Genomic DNA, 13290 nt, shown 5'->3' on the forward strand with positions numbered 1-13290 from the left:
AAGCATGACCCAGAAAAAATAATGGGAAGATTGGCATGGCTTTCGTAGCTTATTCTTACCAAGAGTTCAACAATGTAAGACTGATTTAATTCAAACTGTACCACACACCAGCTGTGAATTTCCATAAGCGTACACCATAAATAAATATATATATAAACCTTCCTATTTATTCATAACACATTTCTGATAAGCCCAAATGAACAACATGTTGCTCAGGGGCAATAGATAATATGTATATTACAACATACATTCTATATTCCACTAATTGCCAATTCATCACTGATTTATGAAGCATAAATTGCCAGGTGAGGTGAAATGAGGTTTAACGTCACGTTTTTCACACTTCTTTATCAACATGCATAAATTAATAACCCTGACTGAACAAGATGTTGCTGAGAGGTAATACTACACATATTCTTTGTTTTCTTGATTAGTATTAATATTTAATGAATAATAGATTGCAGGAAACTGTGGCTCTGAATAAAGTTAATGTCATGGTCAAATATCATTACCTACTTGTAAGATGCAATATCTAACTCTGTCCTATACAACACATATTACATCTGACCCGTGAAGATCCAAGGTAGAATAGGTCTTCAGCAACCCATGCTTGCCGTAAAAGGCGACTATGCTTGTCGTAAAAGGCGACCAACGGGATCGGGTGGTGAGGCTCGCTGACTTGGTTGATGCATGACATCCATCCCAATTGCGTGGATCAATGCTCTTGTTGTCAATCACTGGATTGTCTGGTCCAGACTTGATTATTTACAGACCCCCGTCATATAGCTGGAATATTGCTGAGTGCGGCGTTAAACAACAACCAACATCTGACCCAGAATAGAAGTGTTCTTATAAATTGAAATAATCAAAGATTGATCAGAAGGTCCAAACAACCAGGGTGAGGTGAGGTGAAATTGGGTTTTATGTCGCGTCCAAGATTATTGCACGTATATAGCGACGTGCATGCACATGTGTGTGTGTGTGGCTGCTTGTACTAGTCCGGACTGATGCCGATTTATAGTGCTAGCCCAGTGAGATACAAATATAACAGAATATCCCACTCAGACACAGCATACTGAATCGGAGCCTTGTTTTAGAGCCTTAATGCCAAGAGCCAGACTTGGTAACAACAAGTACCATCTTTTAACGTCTTTTGGTATTATGCAGCCAGGGATCGAACCCCGGACTTCAAACAACCAAGCAATTGACTATAAATTGTCTATAATCAAACAAACAATTCTACCCCCTTTATCAACCCTTAGATTGGTTTCTTGAGGTGGTTTATTCACTGCTTAGTACTTAGAATCAAACAATTCAAATCACAACCCCATGATGCCACACATATCAAAATATCTTACCCACAATGCAACACATATCAAGATATCTGACCCACAATGCAACACACATATCTGACTCACATTGCAGCACACATCAAGATATCTGACCCACAATGCAACACACATATCTGACTCACATTGCAGCACACATCAAGATATCTGACCCACAATGCAACACACATATCTGACTCACATTGCAGCACACATCAAGATATCTGACCCACAATGCAACACACATATCTGACACACATTGCAGCACACATCAAGATATCTGACCCACAATGCAACACACATATCTGACTCACATTGCAGCACACATCAAGATATCTGACCCACAATGCAATGATGTGAACTGACGTGAAATGAGGTTTAATGTCGCGTCCAGTATTATAGCACTTATATAGCGATGCGCATGCGTGCGTGCATTTGGGCTGTGTTTCTGCATGGCTGTTTGTTCTAGTCCTTACTGATGACGATTTATAGTGCAAGCACACTAAGATACCATGCCGCAGTTTAACATGAAAACCTCACTCATCTTTTAACGTCTTTAGGAATCACACGGCTGGGAATTGAACCCAGGACCTTCCGCTGTCCGGGTGGATGGTCTACCACTGGGCCATGGAGGCGGCCATGAAAATTAATATCAATGCATTACTGAAGTATTTGGACCAAACTCAGCCTATAAAATATGTCAAAAGTCTCGATATAGTTGCATCCTCTTTTATCCAGGGTATTATATCTATACTTTATGATAAATACCCTGGATCCATTTTCCACCATAGCCTGGTTTCAAAGCTAAAGACTCCATCTCTCTCGTCACCAACTTGGCACAGTCTATCTCTTCCATGTTTGTCTGCCATCTTGATATTTTAGGATAAATACCACATTATATTTATACCATATTTTTTTTTTTTTGTATTAACGCCGCACTCAGTATATATTCCAGCTATATGACAATGGTCTGTAAATAATCAAGTCTGGACCAGATATTCCAGCGATTGATATGATGAACATCAATCCACGCAATTGTGATATGATGACATGCATCAACCATGTCAGCGAGCCTGACCACCCGATCTCTAGCGGCCTCTTATGACAAGTATCATCGACTGTTACGGCAAGCATGGGTTGCTGAAGATCTATTCTACCCCGGATCTTCACGGGTCACATGGTAGTTTATGATTACATAATTACAGAGACGATGTCTCCATTTCACAAGGTGCACTAATTTCACTGTCTACAACTAGGGGCGGTGGTGTAGCCCAATGGTTAAAGTGTTCCCCCATCACACCCCAAACATGGGTTCAGTTCCCAACATGGGTGCAATGTGTGAAGCCCATTTCTGCCATGATATTGCTGGAATATTGGTAAAGGCGGCGTAAAACCATACTCACTTATTCACTCTTGTCCATGACGAGAACAGCAGTTCAGCATAAATCTAATTTGAAACTCGATGAACAATCTATATACTTAGTCGAATCAGAAGAGTGTTATGAGTGAGCTTTAGTTAAAAGATGCTTTCCTGAGAATTAAGACATGGAAATCCTTATTTTGTTGTCCTTTAAATGTTTTCTGAATATGTCGCTGAGGATGCAGTGTTCCTTAAGCTAGTCTTAACTTGTACAGCATTACAAATTCAATGCACAATTTTGTGGTGAACATGCAAATTTGCAATTATTTTTTTAGGGCCACCGATCAATAAGCCAATCTTCTTAAGTTTTTAAAGCGTTTGCCCTTCACACTGAAGACCCAGGTTCGCTTCCCAAATATGTGTGAAGACCATTTCTGGTGTTTCCCTCTGTGATATTGCTAAAAGCAGTGTAAAACAATACTCACTCACTCTTAAGTATTGCTAATGTGATTTTTTACTTCTCAATACAAGTGAGATAACATTCAGTTCAGCTTTTTGCAAGGCCTTTTTGCCTACAGCTAATAATATTCAACCAGCTGAATTATTCACTTGCGGAACCATGAATTTATAATGTCCCTCTGTGATATTGCAAAAAGCAGTGTAAAACAATACTCACTCACTCTTAAGTATAGCTAATGTTACAATTTCATCAAACTCTTGTGAGAAGGTAAGTCCACTTTGAACGTATTTAGGTAAAATCATGGTGTGTCAGCTTATTGTTGAGGGAAACCTAGAGTGATCCTGGTCATAGATCTTTACCATGACATTAACATTTTGGCATTAATGTGATGCCGATAGATCTTTACCATGACATTAACATTTTGGCATTAATGTGATGCCGACAGACAGAGAATTGGAAGGACTAGGTGCTGTCACTGTGCAATGCAACGAAGCCATTCGGGATCTTTTGGTGGACATTATAAATTCATGGTTCCGCAAGTGAATAATTAAGCTGGTTGAATGTGAATAGCTGTAGTCAAGGCTCTCTCTCTCTCTCTCTCTCTCTCTCTCTCTCTCTCTCTCTCTCTCTCTCTCTCTCTCTCTCTCTCTCTCTCTCTCTCTCTCTCTCTCTCTCTCTCTCTCTCTCTCTCTCTCTCTCTCTCTCTCTCTCTCTCTCTCTCTCTCTCTCTCTCTCTGGATATTACCATCTGTCACAAAGCAATTAGCTAAATCTGATTATAATGCTATCAGAACAAGCCCATTATTATCCAGTCATGAGAATGAAAAACAAGCTGGTTGACATAAAAAAAAATGGATTGTGGATACTTTTACCCATAAAATGCCCAAATTAACAATCACATTAAGAAGCTGATCACCTTATGGAGACTCACATACCATGGTTGATATCGATTCATGAATAAGCACATCGCATCTAGTAAATGTGATTATAGTGGTGGCCATTTCTTTGTTGTTCTGATTTATAACAAGACTCACCAGGATAATATGGCCGATAAAAAGATCATCAGTGTCACAGGTTTAATGGTCACTTGAACCATTCTTATTCTAATACAGAGCTCCAGATAAGCTTTTGGTGTTGTGGGTATTTTACCAATGCATTTTAAAATCATTGGGTATCAGTAATTCGATCTGGGTATTCAAATTTCTGTCACCCACTAGTTTTTACACATGTGGGTATTTAAGTTAAATATTTAAAAACACTATTCATCTAGTCCCTGCACACTGGTGTCGTGTGGGTTCGAGAGCTTTATAGGACTCAAAAATACCACCATACTTCCACAAGAAAGTGTGATGGCAAATGATCATGATGTAACTGTCATCGTGGAGTTTGGCAAGGTTGACGGAATGCCCGTTTATAATTTCAAAATAAGTTGCTGATTTGCTAATCGAATACGCAGGGTCACTTCACAATATTTTGATGATACGCACAAGTTTTATTTTTGTAGCGTATATGTAATGTTCGTTGCGTTTTTGATACGCTTGGATTTTATTTTACTGCATATTTCTGCATTTTTGATGCATATTTTACGCATATGCAGCTTATCTGGAGCTCTGTTATATATTCTTCTTTGGTTTCTAAATACTGACTTACCAAAAAAGGAAGCTTATTTTTCCATCCAAATACAGTTCTGGTTCATATCTGTACATTTATCTATCATCCCGAAGCTGCACTTTTGGGCGTTTCCTGATGTCTAGCAATCAGGAATGACTGAAGTTTTGAAGGATGGGTAGGACATTAGTGCCACGGGGAAGTTTGGAGAGGTCACCAAATAAAAATAAACAACTCCGACCCATTTGGATTTTATTAATTGTGATGAGATACGATTCGATATGTATGACGATGTGTTCTTATTTGTGGTGCGTAAGCCATCTTTGTCATACACAGGACGGCCAAATACCTGGCACACTGATGATTTACAGTTGTCAGTGTCATGTATGGCACAACAAATGAAAATACTGTATTCGACGTAATAAGCGCCCCGCTCTAATAAGCGCCCACGGTGATATTTGCTAATATATTGGCTGGTGAACAATCCCAATTAGCACCCCTTCCGACTTATCAATGTACACATGACTTATTTATTCCTGTATAATACGCACTCGTGTGTTATATGCACCTTTAATTAAGGGCAATTAAATTCTGGAAAAATGAATCTGTCGTATATAAACAGTTCAGACTGTCAGCATAAACCACGAAATTTATCTTTTGACTGTTTTTTCCACCAAAGTAATATTCTAATAAGAGCCCATTATTTCTAATTTTCTGGGCGCTTATTACGTCGAATACGGTAGGTATGTTTTCACTATTAACTTGCACTACTGATTAGTGCTTAGTGGAACAGTTATTGAAGCAAACATTTAAGGTCAGAATCGATATTTCTTACTTAGTGTGCGACTGTGATCGATACTTTATCGAGAAGTAAAACATCGCGATCCATCGATGCATCTACACTACAGTTTGACATAAATTTGCCAGGCCAGGTAACAACAAGCCCCATCTTTTATCATCTTAAGGTATAACATGGACGAGGGTTGAACCCCTCACCTTTCGCTCTATCAATTAGAACAAGGAGGTGTAGAAATACTAAAAAAACTACCGTATTCGACCTAATAAGCGCCCAGGGCGCTCTCAAAATTAGAAATAGGGGGCTGACATTGGAATGTTATTTTGGTGAAAAAAACACATAGTGGAAAGATAAATTTCGTGGTTTAAGCTGACAGCCTGAAATGTTTATGTACGACAGATATATTTTTCCAGAATTTAATTGCCCATAAATAAGGGTACATATAACGCATGTGTGCGTATTATACCGAAGAAATAAGTCTTGTGTACATTGATCAATCATAAGGGATGCCAACTGGGCTTGTTCACTAGCCAACATATCAGCAAGTATCGCCATGGGCGCTTATTACGTCGAATACGGTAACTGTTTGATTGGCACTCCAGAAGTAGTGAGCAAGTACGAAAACATGCAAGTTTATCACTACAGCTTCACAACAGTGCATGAATCTACATCAAAACATTGCTATATGTATTAAACAAGAAGTTGTCATCCATAGAGCTGTACGTTTTCTTACTTTATCACAAAGCTGGCCTGATCAACACAAGGATGGTGGGAGCATGACACTGATAAATCACATTATTTCGGATGATTCTACCCATCTGGCAACACTCCATTACATGCCATGAGACAGCTCAAGGCCGCTTGCTGAACATAATACAAATATTATCAAATTCAAACTGAATTGCTATAACTGTGACAGTAACTGTGTGAAAAAATCATTCAAAAAAATCTATGAAAGGGAAAGTGAATATTGTGTTCTTCCACAGCTTAAGATACTCCACATAATTTAATTGAAACTTTGAGCCAAAATATTATTTTTGACAAACATCTTGCAACAATTCATTTTTCATGGCAAACATTTCGATGTCCGAAGCATTATTTATCAGACATTGCACGTAAACATGACTGTCACACATAACGACCATCACATAGTCATCAGCCACCTCTTTTTTATACCAATATAAAACGTCAACACCAAAGAATAACCAGTCTTGATTATCCAACGAAACAGATTCCAGTGGGCGTATAAGGCAAAATAGCGGTGAAAAATACATGACTGGTTCACTGAAAATCAGTGATGACACCAGGTGTTGGCGGAAATGGAAGGCATGTGTTGCCTGGGATAATGACAACCTATTTGGCCCAAGAATACCCGAAGTGTTAAAAGATGCCACAGGCCAAAATATAACAAACTAGAGGTGAAACAAAATAGCAAGGTCATGACATGAGACGTATCATGATACATGGGTCACGATACAATACGAATCACGATACGCATATCTACATCAAATTGCATGGAAACGTCTTGATTACAAATATTCCAGAGTCACACAACTGCAGCTTATTTACTGCCTTTTTCCTGGGTGCCGTTGTACAAAGCGATCTTAGCGCTAAGGTGATCGTAACTCCAATACCTTAACATAGACTTAAGACATTCATAGTGCTAAGGTTGTTTTGAACAACGGCACCCTGATCTTTAAAATGAATACATCACCAACAGCTTTTCTGAAATTTACAATTACTGCTTTACAATCATAAAAACATCGTGCACCTAAAACATCTCTTGACATAAAACATAAACATCAACAATTTCCCTCCAAATAGAAAATGGTTCAAATACTTGTGATCATTGCAACCTTTTTAGCTTAACATAACTTCCACAGTTTCTAATGGGCCTCAACAGCATTCCGTTACCACATACAGCCAAGTTGGAAATCAATCGCAATGCTGCAAGTCGCTTCGGGGGAATTCCTATATGACATAATACTGACTTCTAAATCAATATCCTGGAGACTTCCCAAACACAGATCCATACATTGTCAGATAACCTGCAACCTCTAGTTTCTCTGACCAAGAATTCAGGGACGTTTCACAAAACCAACAGCAATCTATTCATTCCGAAGAGGATCGGTATAAGAAAATAGGTGGCCATTGTGTTTTCAGTTGGGACTTGGGTAGCAGGCTAGGTACGAGCTGTGAAATATTGGTTGTCACCCTGAATATTCATAATGATAATCAGAACTCTCAAATTGATGATAACGGTAACGCTATTTTTCAGGGCATTATCATTTGCAGAAGCCTGAGGTCTTCCATTAACTGCCCGACGAAGGAGTGCAGTTGAAAAGACCGAGGGCTTCTGCAAATGATAATGCCCTGAAAAATAGCGTTACCGTTATCATAGCTAAAATGGATAGAATTTGTTATCAAATAAAAATGAACAATATCGGTTTTAAAACGTTTAGTGCAATCAACACAAATTTCACTGACCAACTTTTACAAATATGGAAACAGCATAGAACAAACCAGATGACGTCACTATTCAACGTCACCTTTCCCTACCCCTATGAAGTCACCTAACAATAGGCGTGATAATGGCCCGGCGCCAAGCAATATGAGGGTTTATCAAGTTACAGTGGCCTGCTCATTTCTGATAACATGCGGGCGGTTTAATGATAATTCTATCCATTTTAGCTATAATTGATAATAATTGAGGTTCTGCATAATTCTAATACTTCTGACGCATGTTCTGCTGACAGGAACCTGCAGGATTATCACTTCATGAACAGAGGCCATGAATTTGTTTGCTGTTTAACGCCACACTCAGCAATATTCCAGCCATATGACGGCGGTCTGTAAATAATCATTCGCTTATATCAATATTCAAGCAATATCATGAACATAACAGTGAGTGAGTGAGTGAGTTTGGTTTAACGCCGCCTTTAACAGTATTACAATTATATCATGGCGTGTCAGCTTAATGTGGGTTGAAAGCCTGAAGTGATGCAGGTCTCAGACGTTTACCACTTCGGTGAAACCCACGAGCACGGGTATGGTGCTGACAAGCCTGGAAACATAATTGGGGCGAACCAGGATTCGAACCCACAATCATAGGTTTCTGGCATGCCCAAGGGACGCAACTCTGCACAGCGAATCGCAGCGCCTTAGACGACTGGGCCACCCGTGCCCCCGAACATAACAGAACAGAGATATAATACACAAGGTCATCAAGGAAATGAAAATAAGCCAAGGGATACTGCTGTAAATTTCTCTTCACATCAACAATAAAGAGAATTGGATCCCCTGTAGCAGATATGTGACTCTAAATGATGAAGTTCATCATGTTTCAGTGCCATCATAGTAGGGCCATCCCTGCTTGGCAATTTCAATGTCATAATGTCCACTGAAACACAATGAGACATTAACACCTTTATTATACTGCGCGTACTGGGATTCAACGATAAATGATACAGCTTGAGCGAGTTAACATTTCTATCACCTATCTGTTTATTGAAACACACGAATGAAACTATTACAAGAGGTCACACCAGGTTGTACTAGTTTATTTATGTTGAAAGTGACAGTAAATGTGTTGGAGTTTTGTTAAGAATTTCTGGTCGTCGGAATGAAAAAAACACAACTTTTCATTAATATTTTTTCACATTTCAATATTGTAATTCACAAATTTTATTTTTTTAAAAGTCTTGTTTCACAGGCATTTCAATTGACACAACATTGATAAATATGTTTGGCTTGGCCTGTGTTCATTAATTAATTGCCGTTGATAATGGAATACGTCACTTTGAATAGGGCAATTGTCACAGGTTTCATCTATCATGTCCTGTTTCATATTGCAATGAGTATTAATACAGCCCTACTCCAATATTCAAACCAATAACCTCACAAAGACATATATTTTATTGGTACCAATATGAGACATATTTGATGTTTTGCAAATATTTATTAATAATACATTTGCTTCAGTTGACTTTTTGGGGGGTGGAAAAGGTAATGGCACATTGATTGTTGAGATCAATTGAATGTTGGTCACGTTTTTCAAACACAACTTTGTTTATTTAGAAAGCCACATTTATATATATGAATCTAACATTAATATGATGCTGGCCAGTATATAATGGAGTCTGGACCAGACAAAATGGTGATTGATATTGTGAGGAATAGGGCTGGGACGGGCAACTCGAGTACCCGGGTCGAGTGGGTACTGAGAAGGACCCAGGTACCCACAGGACTACCCGGACCCGAGGTTAGTCATGTGATATATTGTTTAATGACAAAAATTATCTCTATGGTTACACTACAAGTCACTAATTTCTTTCTGACTATGCACCCATTCCTTCTGATTTTTCATGTGGCTGAATAAAGATATAACTTAATTCAACTTCAGCGAATGAATAACAAGATTGTTTAATACGTGTATCTATATACATTTTGCCAGGGCTATGCTGAAGACGTTCCCAATCGGACATTTTCAGACATCTCCTAAGATCTACAGTGGGTACCCGGGTAGGTCGGGTAATAGGGGTGTGGGTACACGGGTAGTAAATTTGGACTCGTCCTAGCCCAAGTGAGCAACAATCCACGCCATCGGGTACGATGAAGTGCAATCATCCAAGTCACGAGGCCTGACTATCTGTTCTATTAAGTCACCTCTTACGACCAGCATAGGTTTCTGGGGACCAATTCTAACCCGGATTCCCCACTGGGTCTAGCAGTTAATCATCTTCCTAATTACACAGAGACAATGTACAAGTTCCACAAAGGGCACTATTTACAAGACCCTTGACGATCCGGGGTAGAATAGGTCTTCAGCAACCCATGCTTGCCATAAAAGGCGACTATGCTTGTCGGTAGAGGTGACTAATTGGATCGGGTAGTCAGACTCGCTTAATTGATTCATGTTTTTGCATGGATCGATGCTCATGGTGTCAATCACTGGATTGTCTGGTCCAGACTTGATTATTTAGAGAAGGCTGTCATACAGCTGCAATATCGCTGAGTGCGGCGTTAAACAACAAACAAACTACTTACAATGTCAAACGCCTACGTTGTGAGTAGGCAAGAGACTGTGGACATTATAAGTCCTTCTTTTAAGAGTAAGTAAACAGCCATGCTTGACAGGGATGCAAAAAGCTCTGTCCTAACACAGAAAATGTTGTAGTCGCTGAACAGATCCAAGTCTGACTACAGGGACACTGCAGCCTGATTGTCATGTCTAGGCAACACGGGATAATGGCTAATGGCTCCCCATTGTCACTGACTGTCCCTGGCTATTCTTTTCAAACAATTCGGCCCAAGCAGTCATTCCGCCTCTCTTCATCAGCTATACCAAGCTACAGTTAATTTCCTAGCGGACAGGTACCACACATTTACGCCTGGATTTCAAAGCCAGCAGCTGAACCATCTAGGTCCTATAGCCAGTTTGATAGCTCTCATGATAAATCAATATATTACCTAAATAGTTCAATTTCACCACAACAGTGCTTTCAATGAAACTAACCAGTGGAAATGTCATTAAAGCAACATGATTATTTAATAGGTAGCATAAATCATCCACAATACAGTTTACTACACGCAATATTGTCACATCATATAATGTCAGCATCTGTCCTATTCTCTGGAATACTCAATGCTGGGCTGCTTGGGCCATATAGGAAATTGAAAAATCAATTATTTTTTCCCATGTCATATACAGTAATCCAGTTAATTCAAATCATAAAATGTTATAAAAAATTTTTACTATCACCAAATTGGTGATCAATCAACACGTTACACCTCAAATCAGTTCTGTAACACAATACAGGATGGTTGAAGGACAAACTACTAAAATATACGTGCCTAGTATTTATCTATCTTGAACAAAAATCAGGATACTAACTTAACTAGTGCCTCACAATCGATATTCTGGAACATCCATATAAATCAGGAATTTATCTCGACCTACTCAGAGACCAATATTCAGCATCAAGTCTGCAGCAAATGTCAGTGAAAATTCTAGTTGGAATAAAAAATGAACCAATTCCTGTCAACATAGTTAAAACTAATGTTATGTTTTTAAGAAAGAGACTTGGCTATCACTGACAAGACCAGTATAGAGGGAATGGTATTAATACTTAGTTTCACACATTTGCATTGAATGCAATGTTAAAATACATCAGAATTGAGAAAAATAACTTTTTTTAAATCTAAATTTGGAACAAAATGATATTTTCTTTCCCAGTTTGCCTGCAAAGGGCATTTAGTTGAGAATCCGAGATAAATCGCTGTGACTACCACAGAACAACTTTGACATAAAGATGGATCAATGTGACAACATGAGCACAAAGAAAACAAGGCCATAAACTGTACCTACCTGACTGTGGCCCAGTATATATGTCCCTTCGGTCGCCATGGTTCCCTGAATGATACACTTTACACCTTGTGGTCACGTTTGTATACTATTCCCATCTGTTTCCAACTGTACAAAGAGACAAGCAGACGTCACCTACAATGCCCAATTTCACCCGCCTACGTCCAACTGTACAATCCAAAACAGTAGAACGTGTATCGGACTGGCAAAGAAGATCACACAGATCACTGAAACAGGACTCCTGATATGATCGGCAAGAACGTTGGAACCTACACTATGATTGTAACATGAGGACACGGAGTGTTAGCGTTATTGACATGGACACATCGTCTGCTGTTGCACTGATATACTAATGATGGCCCTAACACAGAGGTAGAACCACACGTGTGCTGTACTACTATTGATTAATTTTCTCAATCGCTTCACCATCTGCCAGTCAACTCCAAAACATCGGATGAACGACCGTCAATGAAAATCTTCCAGTTCTACCACATCTCCTAGCATCTCAATGTCGTCTGCTACCAATGCCGTCTGCTCGCACTGCAGTCTGCTTGCTCTGCTAGGCGTCTGCTTATTGAATGGTGGAGCTGTAAACCTTCCTTCCAAGTCACAGACAAACTGCTTCATCTAGCATCTAAGTAGCCACCCTGCCTGTCTGTTCGGTGAAATAACGTCCAAGCTTCTCCCACTCAACCTGTCAAAGGAAAACTGAATTGAGATTTCATGAATTGTTAATGCATTCAAGTCTAGCTGACCCATAATTCAGCAGTCGTGAATAGACTGCATAGAGAGAGGCACCTTTGTGGGGAATCAATTATTTCAAACGAAGGCAATATATGTCACAATATATGTCAACAGGCTGAGATATGATCCAACACAGTAATAGTTGATGAAGCTACTGTTATTGTATAATGCTGTTTTGTCGCAGTTGTTATGGAGAATATTTAATAACAGATAATATTTGATCAATTACTAGAATTTTCCCAGTCACATAAAAAAACATATACAGATCTAAAATATTCATAATTTCATACATATTTAGTACTTGAGGATAAATTTAAAAATCAATTTGCAAATGTCATAAAATATGCATAGAAATGAAGCCTTGCAACTGTTATGTGTTATCAATATTAGAAGGGCATGTTCCGAGCTAGCGAGGCCTGACTTACATTAATTCATGTGTTCATGTGAGTCCACATGATTCTTGATTTGATTTAAGAACAAAAAGCGGTTTATTATCTATTAGGCTGTCCAGATAAACAGTGAGTGAGTGAGTGAGTTGGGCTTACACAGCTTTGAATAGTATTTCAGTTATATCCTGGATTTCCAGCGTAATATTGGAGGAAAGCCAGAAGTGATGCAGCTCTGCTCCAG

General features: G+C 39.0%; 1 protein-coding gene across 1 annotated transcript in view; it reads right to left on the bottom strand.

Annotated features, from left to right (window-relative positions):
* LOC124148033 (putative sodium-coupled neutral amino acid transporter 11) overlaps window positions 1-12678 on the bottom strand; it is a 151627-nt gene extending 138949 nt beyond the window's left edge. The window contains exon 1 of the mRNA XM_048386624.1: window positions 11920-12678. Within this exon, the coding sequence (XP_048242581.1) occupies window positions 11920-11958 (39 nt within the window). The 5' untranslated portion in view covers window positions 11959-12678. The remainder of the gene's footprint in view (window positions 1-11919) is intronic.
* Window positions 12679-13290: the final 612 nt, after the last annotated feature.

The sequence above is a fragment of the Haliotis rufescens genome, unplaced genomic scaffold (genome assembly GCF_023055435.1).
Source record: "Haliotis rufescens isolate VD_foot unplaced genomic scaffold, xgHalRufe1.0.p SCAF_10, whole genome shotgun sequence".
NCBI classification, from domain to species: domain Eukaryota; kingdom Metazoa; phylum Mollusca; class Gastropoda; order Lepetellida; family Haliotidae; genus Haliotis; species Haliotis rufescens.